This window comes from Pelobates fuscus, chromosome 11, assembly GCF_036172605.1.
Source record: "Pelobates fuscus isolate aPelFus1 chromosome 11, aPelFus1.pri, whole genome shotgun sequence".
NCBI lineage: Eukaryota > Metazoa > Chordata > Amphibia > Anura > Pelobatidae > Pelobates > Pelobates fuscus.
In genome coordinates this window covers 139,437,910-139,450,140 of record NC_086327.1, presented here as the reverse complement: position 1 = coordinate 139,450,140, position 12,231 = coordinate 139,437,910, and the positions used below count along the sequence as shown (strand labels likewise).

The window sequence follows — 12,231 nt, the reverse complement described above, 5'->3', positions numbered from 1 at the left end:
GCGCTTTAACTCCTAACTACAGGTCAGTCAGCTGAGTTAAACGCTTTCCATCACTGGTCATCCCAGAATTGCAGCCAACATCTACTTAACAGCTCTTGTTATACGCGTGGAGAAGCCGGTGTCAGTTGCCAAAAGTTGGCAACATTTTGAGTAACCCAACACGGCTCTCACACTGCTACAAGTCCGGAGCCCGGCACAGCCATTTGTGGCTTTGCAAGGTCACAAGCAATGTGTTTTATATTAAACTATTTATTTCACCATGCAACAAAATTACACTTTATGTTGGATTATCAGCAATATCTTCAAAGACTCCTGACATTTCCATAACCTACGGTGTGTATCGTGTTTTTATTTTTTTATTTTCTATATTGGATGCCAGATTGAGACAATATATTTCTACTGCCAGCGAATAAACAAAATAAATAATGATGAAGTAATTTCTTTTACACTTTCAAAATCAATGAAATCACTGTAAAGTCCTAATAGTGCAATTTGTGTACTCATGAAAATTGGCTACAGTTCTGAGATTGGGCACTCACATGTTACAGAGTGTTAAACATGGATCTGGGTACATAGACTTGGTGTTCCACAGGGCAATCCTTAACCTTATTTACTGTCTTTTAATAGGCATTAAATCATGCATATTGCATTGGAAATAAACCCAGTAGAACTCAGTGTTGTCATAATTGCTAATTATATTCTTCAGGTTGTAGACCTGTTTAAGCAGGTCCCTCATTCCCTCTTGTTCAGACTTGTTTTTAAATTTACTCGTAGACTTTTGAACCTATTGTACAGCGCTGCGAATGATGTTGCAGTTCTATTAATTATAACAATAGTAATGCACATATGCATTGTATAGTAACCTGATGTTTGTACAGTAACCTGATGTCAGTGAGGAAGACACATCCCACTTAAAAACTTAGGATGGGCTAAATGGGGGATATAAAGGGCCAAAAACCGAGGCACTGCTGTAAGAAAATTGCTTTTACAAGGTACATCATCTTGGAATGGAAGATAATCCAATATATTCCTTGATCTATTTCATAATTTATATCCACTCGCCCAGTGGCCATTGACGAGTAAAAAATTCAGCCTTGGCGAATAGAAATTCATACCTGGAGGCTTGCAGTGGCAAGTACATTGTAGGCTGACTTGTATTGTTGGTACATTGTAGGCTGACTTGTATGGTTGGTACATTGTAGGCTGACTTGTATGGTTGGTACGTTGTAGGTTGACTTGTATGATTGGTACATTGTAGGCTGACTTGTATGGTTGGTACGTTGTAGGTTGACTTGTATGGTTGGTACATTGTAGGCTGACTTGTATGTTGGTACATTGTAGGCTGACTTGTATGATTGGTACATTGTAGGCTGACTTGTATGGTTGGTACGTTGTAGGCTGACTTGTATGGTTGGTACATTGTAGGCTGACTTGTATGGTTGGTACGTTGTAGGCTGACTTGTATGGTTGGTACGTTGTAGGCTGACTTGTATGGTTGGTACATTGTAGGCTGACTTGTATGGTTGGTACATTGTAGGCTGACTTGTATGATTGGAACATTGTAGGCTGACTTGTATGGTTGGTACATTGTAGGCTGACTTGTATGGTTGGTACATTGTAGGCTGACTTGTATGGTTGGTACATTGTAGGCTGACTTGTATGGTTGGTACGTTGTAGGCTGACTTGTATGATTGGAACATCGTAGGCTGACTTGTATGTTTGGTACATTTTAGGGTGACTTGTATGGTTGGTACATTTTAGGCTGACTTGTATGGTTGGTACATTGTAGGCTGACTTGTATGATTGGTACATTGTAGGCTGACTTGTATGGTTGGTACGTTGTAGGCTGACTTGTATTATTGGGACGTTGTAGGCTGACTTGTATGATTGGTACGTTGTAGGTTGACTTGTATGGTTGGTACATTGTAGGCTGACTTTTATGATTGGTACATTGTAGGCTGACCTGTATGGTTGGTACATTTTAGGCTGACTTGTATGGTTGGTACGTTGTAGGCTGACTTGTATGATTGGTACATTGTAGGCTGACCTGTATGGTTGGTACGTTGTAGGCTGACCTGTATGGTTAGTACGTTGTAGGCTGACTTGTATGGTTGGTACGTTGTAGGCTGACTTGTATGGTTGGTACGTTGTAGGCTGACTTGTATGGTTGGTACGTTGTAGGCTGACTTGTATGGTTGGTACGTTGTAGGCTGACCTATATGGTTGGTACGTTGTAGGCTGACTTGTATGGTTGGTACAGTGTAGGCTGACCTGTATGGTTGGTACAGTGTAGGCTGACCTGTATGGTTGGTACGTTGTAGGCTGACTTGTATGGTTGGTACGTTGTAGGCTGACTTGTATGGTTGGTACGTTGTAGGCTGACTTGTATGGTTGGTACGTTGTAGGCTGACTTGTATGGTTGGTACAGTGTGGGCTGACTTGTATGGTTGGTACAGTGTAGGCTGACTGGTATGGTTGGTACATTGTAGGCTGACTTGTATGGTTGGTACATTGTAGGCTGACTTGTATGGTTGGTACATTGTAGGCTGACTTGTATGGTTGGTACATTGTAGGCTGACCTGTATGGTTGGTACGTTGTAGGCTGACCTGTATGGTTGGTACGTTGTAGGCTGACCTGTATGGTTGGTACGTTGTAGGCTGACCTGTATGGTTGGTACGTTGTAGGCTGACCTGTATGGTTGGTACGTTGTAGGCTGACTTGTATGGTTGGTACGTTGTAGGCTGACCTGTATGGTTGGTACGTTGTAGGCTGACCTGTATGGTTGGTACGTTGTAGGCTGACTTGTATGGTTGGTACGTTGTAGGCTGACTTGTATGGTTGGTACGTTGTAGGCTGACTTGTATGGTTGGTACGTTGTAGGCTGACTTGTATGGTTGGTACGTTGTAGGCTGACTTGTATGGTTGGAACGTTGTAGGCTGACTTGTATGGTTGGTACGTTGTAGGCTGACTTGTATGGTTGGTACGTTGTAGGCTGACTTGTATGGTTGGTACGTTGTAGGCTGACTTGTATGGTTGGTCTCTGTTTCTGTTTCAAGTTTGTAATTTGATTAAACAAATGCCTTTGACTGCTGGTTTATAGCTGAATTAGCCAACATTTTAGTTTGCTGATTCCCACAGCTAAAGTTCACAGATGTCTACAATAACCAAATTTGCCTTTGAAGAATACCATATTGCTGTAAAAAAAGTGGGTCAGAACGCTAAAAGTGGAGCAGTCACCATGGAAACCACTGGAATGCCCCTGCTCGTCCAATGGCAAATATTCCACTTTTACATTTTAACCCACTTTTACATTTTAACCCACTTTTACATTTTAACCCACTTTTATACATTTCTCTCCTTTATATCCATAAGAAATGAAAGGAAACTGAAGGAAGCATTTGCTTAAATAAGACGACGTGCTGTATAGACAGGCCACAAAGGGCCACAAAGGGCCACAAAGGGCCACAAAGGATGCAGATAGTGATTTTATTAACCTGGAGCTTCTAATGAGAGGAGAGAGGTTACTTTGCATCATTCACACTCAAACAAGGGCATGTTGGTAATTTTTGTTTTTGTTCTTTTTTTGTGTCTGTTATTTACAGGGTGTTTCCCCAGAGTGAGAATTTTTGGGCAGTTTAAAATCAAAGTAGCAGAAATGGAAGCAGGACTTGGAGCATTTTTCCAATTCGGCTATTTTTGTCTTAAATTTGAAATTCACTTTGAATTAGCGACAGTTTCTGACTCTATTGAATAATCCTGTTCACGCTCTCTTGCTCTCCGGTGGCTTTAATTCTGTGTGTTCTGCTACCTCCTTCATGACGGAGAGTTTGCGGAGCTACAGGAGGCTTTGCTGTCTCTGTTGGCGGTATCTGTTGGTATCTTCACCAAAGTGTTTGCTGTCAGTGGGAAAAAATAGTTTGGGGAAAACTTTAAAAATGGGGAAATGGCCAAGGAACAGGGATATGTCCTCTCAAGGGTGACTATCCCATTTTTAGAACTTTCCCCCCAATGTTTGGTAGTGATAGTTTTGTAAATCACTCAGATAAATATGATTTGTTTCTCCAACAAACAAATGGGGGCGAATTGAAAATCAGATTTCTGCCAAATAGTTCAATCGGAAAGATTCTTCAACTTCCCTGGAATCACAACTCTGCTATTATTGCCTGAATTTTTCAATTAGATTTTCATCTATTTGCTGTTTAGTGGGGAAAAAAAGCTTAAAATCTATTTTTGGTCTCTGCCTGTGCAGGAGCGAGCAGCTTAGAGCGAATATAAGGCCAAAATAATCAAACTGAAAAAATTATGCAACTGTTCCCATCTCTGCTATTCTGGCCTTACATTTGCAAACCTACGTTGAATTTATGACCGTTCCTGATTTATTGAATACACCATAAAAGTATAATTCTCTACTTAGGGGAAAAACAAAACACTTTAATTCTTCGAATGTCAAAGTGTGTTGCTATATGCAGGCCTCTGGCAATGAAAGGATAAATTAATTGATAAAGCTAGCTCGTTAATCCGAATTTACCTCATATACTTCATTCTTCCTTCTATATTTCACTATTTTTTTATTTCTTCTTTTGATTTTCCCCATATTTCTGTGTTTTTCTCACTTTTCTCTGAATGTCTCTGTGCTAATTCTTTTTGTTTTTGTTTCAGTATGACAGACTTAACCTGATCAAAGTAAGATCTTCTATGTTTGCAGTAATCCAACCACCCGCACACTGCCCCTCGACCCATCCCGTTCTGCCCCTCTATAGTGCAATAGAAACCCTGCTTAGCTGGAAGTCATTCACTGACCCTTAATTCCTTTCCCAAATATCTTTTTTTCCTGGGGCTGAAGGAAACCATCTTTTTGCTGTGTTTGTCTCATATTACAGAATTTGCTACATACGGTAATACCTTTATCCTCCAGAATGTTCATTGCTGGAGTAACGTTTTTACGAGCCAGGTGTAGATGGCAAAACTACAAAACACTAAATAAAAATAGCATCGAGGTTCTGAATGAGTTATTTCTCAGAATAGTGAATTTGTAAAGGATGCGCTGATTTGAACAATTCACAGTTGAGAATGAAGCTAATGGTGATTTCTTACATTTCTGACCTGGTGCATAAAGAAAGCTATAAACATCAGGTTTGCTGGTTGCCGTACCTGGCATTTTGCCGGATTTCACCCCAAGGCTGAGTTTGGAAGGTAGTTATCCGGACACCAGGCTTAAAGGGACACTATAGGCACCCTGACCATTTCAGCTATAGCACTTAGTGCTGCAATGTAAATCATTGCCATTTTAGAGAAACTGCAATCTTTACATTGAAGCACTAGGTCTGCCTCCATTGGCTGTCTACCAGAATCTTAGACTTCATGTCCCTTAGCCAACGCTGGATGTCCTCACGCTCTTCATGAAGACATCCAGCGTCTGAGAAATCCCCAAGGGAGAGCACCAATCAAATTCTTTCCTATGGGAAGGGCCTAATGCACTTATCGTGTATGCGCATTAGCCCCCCCCCCCCCGTCGGTTGACATCAGAGGAGGCAGAGTGCCGACCCAGCGCAGATGTCCCTCGTCGAACGGGTAAGTAAATAAAATGTTTTGACCCTTTGTTTTAACCTTTTATTGACCGAGAGAGGCAGAGGGATCTATAGTGTCAGGAATACCGGTTTATATCCCTTTAAAATAGTCTCCACAAACATTTGAATGTAGAACTATCACACTATTATTTACATAGGAGATAAAAGAGGTGGTTTCCTTGGGGAGTAAGCAAGTAAGTGTGCAGGTAGACTTACAGGGTTCTAGTCTTTAACTGGTATTCGCTAATATCCAAGCCACTGGATTATCACTGTAGCTGAAATTCTGTATAAAGTGTTACCATATCAACGAACATTAAAATGTGTGACACACCTGTCCGGCACTTCAAATCAATACATTAAGGATTGTAATATTGAATAGGGGCTGGGTATGGGGGACTGTATTTTGTCACAGTTAGACATAAAGATCGACTACATTTGTTTGGTGAATGTTTGTCCAGATTTTTGGAAAACATTCCATATTTGTTTCAGATATATTGCACAATGCTGTAGAATTGGATGGGGAAAAAATACCAACCCATTCCTGTCTGTATATGGAGGGAGAATCGGGAGGCAATGTGTGGGGACCTTGGAAATGTTATACATTTATAACTTTAATGTCACTGACGTGCTATTAGAACGCTCCTTGTTTCCTTTTCTTAACATTTGGAAGTCAAAAATTCTGTAAGAGATTAATTTACTTTAGCGTTTTTATTTGTTTTTGTTTTTTTTATTGGGTAGCGTTTAGACACTTTTCAGAAGTATTTTGCAGTGAAATTGACAGAGCTCCTAAAATCTTACTGATGGCACCTGTCTTGTTAAGCTATTCTCAATAGTTTTATTTATAAACGATCTACTCCTGGCTTCAACAACAAAATGGCTCAAAATGTTTCCCAATTCTGCCAATTGAATACTGTTTTTGTTAGGACCCTTGAAAGATGGATACATAATTCCCAAATACTCATTGCCAAAGTAACATTTTTAGGAGCCAAAGCTTCTTTGCCTATGGGTCATGTTGAGCCAAGATATTTTGCATAATCTGCATAATGATTATATTCTCTGCCAGATTCAGAGCAGACTGTGTCTTCCTGCTGTAAAGAGACCACTGACTCGGACCCATTTAAAGGTACTGCAATATAACTGTATTAGCCGCATCTAAGACTGCCATTAGAGCTCTTTGTTTTAAAAAGATATATCTGTAGTTTCGTCTTGGTAAACATGCTCCATTAGTTAATGACCCCACTTCCTCTTTCCAGGATCCCTGTTTAGTGGCCTGTGTTCTTGGTAAGAATGAGATGTTTGTTTTTTTCGCATATAGAAACCTATAGCACTGTATTTTTTGTGACAAATTATTTTTTACTAAAAAAACTAAAACATGGCTTAGCTAAATAGTGCTCATTGCACTCCGATACCTCTCAATGCTTTAAATGATCTTTCATTTTAGGGGTGTGAGTTGGGATGTGGCAGGGGGCAGGGCTGTTCTGAGAAAATGTAAGTTACTAACTAATAATTTTTGTAACTTAAATTAAATTTGTGACAAGATGATCCTATTTACAAAGACTGATTTCTAAACACTTATTGTAGTTTCTAGGATAGAAAAGAGGGACGGAGTGATTTGGGCTCAAAATAGGGACTGTCTCTCCTATATAGGAGCAGTTGGGTGGTATCCACTACAGCAAACAAAAGTTTGGCCCAAGTTGACTCAATTCTATAGAGAGAGAGAGCAGTGACGTGGGCATGCAAACCTACAGTCAGCGGCTTTGACGATCTCTTCTTATAGCCTGATTCACAAAACTGGGAGTTGGACTGTGTGTAAACTGATAACAGCCACAGTATCCGGTCACTAGAATGGGAGGATAAACGAACTTCCCCTAAACGCCTGCTAATCAGGCATTTACAGAGATCAGCCACAACATTAAAACCACTGACAGGTGAAATTAATAACATTTGGTTATATCATTACAATGGTACCTGTCAAGGTGGGATATGTCAGGCAGCAAGTGACCATTTCATGTGTTGGAAGAAGGAGAAATGGGCAAAACATCTGAGTTTCTTTGACAAATGCCAAATCGTGATGTTAGACGACTGGGTCAGAGGATCTCCAAAATGGCAAGTCTTGTGGGTTCCCGGTATGCAGTGGTTAGTATCTACCAAAAGTAATGCAAGGAAGAGCAGCTGGTGAACAAGCATCAGTGTCATGTGGGCCCAAGGCAGTAGGTACCCCCCCCCTCATTATCATTATGGCCCCCACCCGCCGCACAAGGGTGGGGGGTGGGGGGGGAAGACAGTAGGTCCCCGTCCCCCCATTGTAATTTATGGCCCTCTTCCACCGCTCAGGGGTGGGGGCCGGGGGAGGACAATAGGTCCGCCCCCCCTTATTGTTATTTAGGGCCCCCACCCGCCACGCAGGGGTGGGGGCCGGATAGCAGTTTTTTTGTTTTTTTTACGGTGAGCAGCCACAGGCTGCTCACTGTTTAGTAGACATGCCCCTACTTGCGGTATAGCGAGTAGGGGCATTCGGGAGATTTTAATCTCCCTTATGCTATTACGGGGGTCATATTGACCCCCATAGAGTGAGGGGGGACATGGGGGGCTTATGAAGTGGTGGGGAGCACTGCTCCCTGACGCTTCTATAGTTACATATTACAAGGAGGGAGCTGTGTGCCGGTAGCTCCCTCCTTGTAACAAACTGAACGGACAAACGAACACTGATACTCCGTGTTAGTTTGTTCGTCTGATTTTTCTATTCATTCATTCGTCTGTCTGAATGAATGAATAGATGAAATTCCCGTTCACATGTCCAGGTGTTTAACTGGGCATGTGCGGGAATCTCAGCGCTATCTAGTGTGGGCAGATGACGTGTCCCACAGGGACTTCACCTACCCACACAAAGATGGCGGCACCCTAAATAAAGATCGTACAGAAAATAAAGATTAATAAATAGGTAATGTGGGGGGCTTAGGGACATTTGGGGGTAACTAAGGGGTCAATTGGATGTAGTGGAGGCGGGAGGGGGGGTTAAACAAAAAAACGGGATTCGGCATGACAGTGCCGCTTTAATTGAGATTGATAGAGGCTACATACACACCTGATTACAGAGGCCTCTTTCAGCAGCATAATGCACCCTGCCACACTGCAACGATTGTTCAGGAAAGGTTTGAGGAACATGACAACCAGTTTAACCCCCTAAGGACCAAACTTCTGGAATAAAAGGGAATCATGACATGTCATGTGTCCTTAAGGGGTTAAAGGGAAACTATAGTCACCAGAACAACTACAGCTTAATGTATAGTATATACAGCTTAATGTATAGTATATACAGCTTAATGTATAGTATATACAGTTTAATGTATAGTATATACAGCTTAATGTACGGTATACAGCTTAATGTATAGTATATACAGCTTAATGTATAGTATATACAGTTTAATGTATAGTATATACAGCTTAATGTACGGTATACAGCTTAATGTATAGTATATACAGCTTAATGTATAGTATATACAGCTTAATGTACGGTATACAGCTTAATGTATAGTATATACAGCTTAATGTATAGTATATACAGCTTAATGTATAGTATATACAGCTTAATGTATAGTATATACAGCTTAATGTAGTTTTTCTGGTGAGTGTAATAGCTCCCTTCAGGCATTTTTATGCAAACACTGCCTTTTTAGAGAAAATGCAGTGTTTACATTGCCCCTAGGGACACCTCCAAGTGGCCACTCCTCAGATGGCCACTGGAGGGGCTTCCTGGCTCAGTGCTTCCCGCTCTGCATGGGGATGCTGAATTTTCCTCATAGAGATGCATTGGCCAAAATGGCATTTTGCTCCGCCCCCTTGACAATTTTAGGCAATCCAAGGCTTTCGCAATACTGATGATGCCACCAAGGTGGCTCGGCCAGCCCCAGCTGACCCGCGCGGCGCTGGAAATAAAGTGAGTTTTAATTCCTTTTAAGGGGGCGGAAAGCCACCTAAATGGCGGGTTTAGCACTATAGGGTCAGGAATACATGTTTGTGTTCCTGACCCTATAGTGTTCCTTTAAGGTATTGACTTGGCCTCCAAATTCCATCAGAGCTATGTCAGCACATGGGCACCTACGCGATATTAGGCATTACAGAGTAGAATAGTTGGTGAGGAAGAGATCTGCCCGAACCTGCACTCTCCCTATTTAAACTGAAATTTCAGGATCTTGGAAGGTAATTAATTTATTTTTATTTATTATTTTTTCTTTAAATGTACTTTTCATGCTGGAGAGAATGTAAAACTGCACCACTTATTGCACTTTGTATAATCCTTACAGCTCGTCGCAGGATTAGGAGTACGTTTGTGACTCGTATTTGCCTTTCTTGTACCGTTTTTTGTTGTTGTGCTTTGTAGAAATGAATCTCTCTAGGATGACTTTTAGATCTGTTCACTGAACACCAGTTTGCAGTTAGTATAGAACTGCTTCTAAAATGTAACGGGTAACTTAATTATTCAGCACAGAACTGTTTGGGCTACTATCAATTCTGTGCAAAATTGGCATCTGACGTTGGCACACACAGCATTCTGGTGCCAGATAGTCATTAAGGGCATGTTGCCCAGTCCCCCTCTCAGCCCATTGTCCTTGACATCCCACCTTCTCCAGAAAGGGGGAGGGATGTCAGAGGATCAGGCTGTAGAGAGAACTTGGCCTCGGCAATGGGAAGGCGTTAGTTGTGGGTTTTTTCCAGTTTGAGCGGAAGACCAGGGTTGGAAGAGCTACTCCAATTAAAACTAGCCTTTTCTTGAAAAACAAAAATCCATTACATTATCACCCACCCCCAAATGATGTAAGCTGCTTGTGTGTACACATTAAGACTGGTGAGATCGCCACCAGTATACCCATAATAGTGCATCTACTTCATATTTGTCACCAATGTATGTCAGTAGTGTAGCAGCGAAGCTGAGGACATTATTAAAGGGACACTATAGTCACCTGAACAACTTTAGCTGAATGAAGCAGTTTTGGTGTATAGAACATGCCCGTGCAGCCTCACTTAAATCCATTTGTTTATGAACCCTAGTCACACCTCCCTGCATGTGACTTGCACAGCCTTCCATAAACACTTCCTGTAAAGAGAGCCCTATTTAGGCTTTCTTTATTGCAAGTTCTGTTTAATTAAGATTTTCTTATCCCCTGCTATGTTGATAGCTTGCTAGACCCTGCAAGAGCCTCCTGTATGTGATTCAAGTTCAATTTAGAGATTGAGATACAATTATTTAAGGTAAATTACATTTGTTTGAAAGTGAAACCAGTTTTTTTTTTTCATGCAGGCTCTGTCAATCATAGCCAGGGGAGGTGTGGCAAGGGCTGCATAAACAGAAACAAAGTGATTTAACTCCTAAATGCCAGTGAATTGAGCAGTGAAATTGCAGGGGAATGATCTATACACTAAAACTGCTTTATTTAGCTAAAGTAATGTAGGTGACTATAGTGTTCAAAGATAAATAAGATGCCAAAATCCCAGAGCATTGCAGTTTGCATTGATACCTTTTTATTTGACTAACAGAATATTTTAAAGACGAGCTTTGGACCTCAGGTCTGAAGCAATACTGGACTAATACGGCTCATCCAATCTCCACTAAATATAAATCTATATTATTTGGAGAATAACGTTTCATTGTGCCAGTCAGACTGGCGAATGTAGAAATGAAAGATGAATTTATACCCTTTGAAGAGACACTAAGAGGATTATTTACTAAAGTGAGATTCAAAGCGATTTTAATTTTAAGGCCAGAGTAGCTGAGCTGAAAGCACAACTAATGTGGAGAATTTTTCCAGTTCGGCTATTTTTACCTTAGATTTTCTCCCTTTAACGGGTGTAATTCTTATTTGACATGATGGGTGTGCCTTAAGCCGTGTGTCATTTAGAATTGTTTTACACAAACAATATTTAATAATTTATTACTATTCATACAATTGCATTGCCCTGAAGAAATACATGATTGTTTTCATTTTTTACACTTCATGTGATACTTTCTGTTCGCATTTTTCATTGATATTTTGAATTTCAATAAGTAAATAGTAACTATTATTGTAAAGTTGTAGTAATGTCGTTTTCATTTTACTGTACACACTGCTGTCTGTTTTTCTCAAATCACTGAGCCTCTTTACACTATAACCACAACAATAAAATGTATTGGTTATTGTACACCGTCCCTTTAAGTTAGTGATGAGGGATGATTTGACTCACCTATACAAGCACAGAAATAGACGCTATATGTACACAGTTATATTTCCTGGTAAAATGGTTTATAAATAGATCAGGATACAAAGTAACACAGAGATAATGACTACATAATGAAATGACACATTGTTAATAGTGTGAAACTGTACAGAACGTCTCGGTAACAGTAGAAATGTCCCATCCTTTTTGATTGAAGGAACACTCAAAGCACCATAACCACTACATTCACACTGTTGTGGTTATGGTTCCTGGTACCATTCCATGGTTAGTAGTTTAACAGTTTTCTCAGGGTTTGACAGCTTACCTGTGTATTCTAGGTACCTGCAGGGGAAGCCGCTTATGTCTATAAAATAGAATTTGGCAGGAAGTGCTCAGCTGACGCTCTCAAGCCAGTGAGCGCAATCCTGCTTTTCTATAGAGCTGACCGGATGATTGGGAATTGTACAATC

General features: G+C 40.7%; 1 protein-coding gene across 7 annotated transcripts in view; it reads left to right on the top strand.

Moving 5' to 3' along the window:
- GRAMD1B (GRAM domain containing 1B) overlaps positions 1-12,231 on the top strand; it is a 136,173-nt gene that overhangs the window by 69,707 nt on the left and 54,235 nt on the right. For 4 of the 7 annotated variants that reach the window (XM_063436244.1, XM_063436249.1, XM_063436250.1 and 1 more), the window contains exons 3-4: positions 4,662-4,685; positions 6,633-6,692. The exons of 2 other annotated variants lie outside the window; for them this stretch is intronic. In XM_063436244.1, coding sequence (XP_063292314.1) covers positions 4,662-4,685; positions 6,633-6,692 — 84 coding nt within the window. The remainder of the gene's footprint in view (positions 1-4,661; positions 4,686-6,632; positions 6,693-12,231) is intronic. One more of the 7 variants, XM_063436246.1, reaches the window with a different exon arrangement.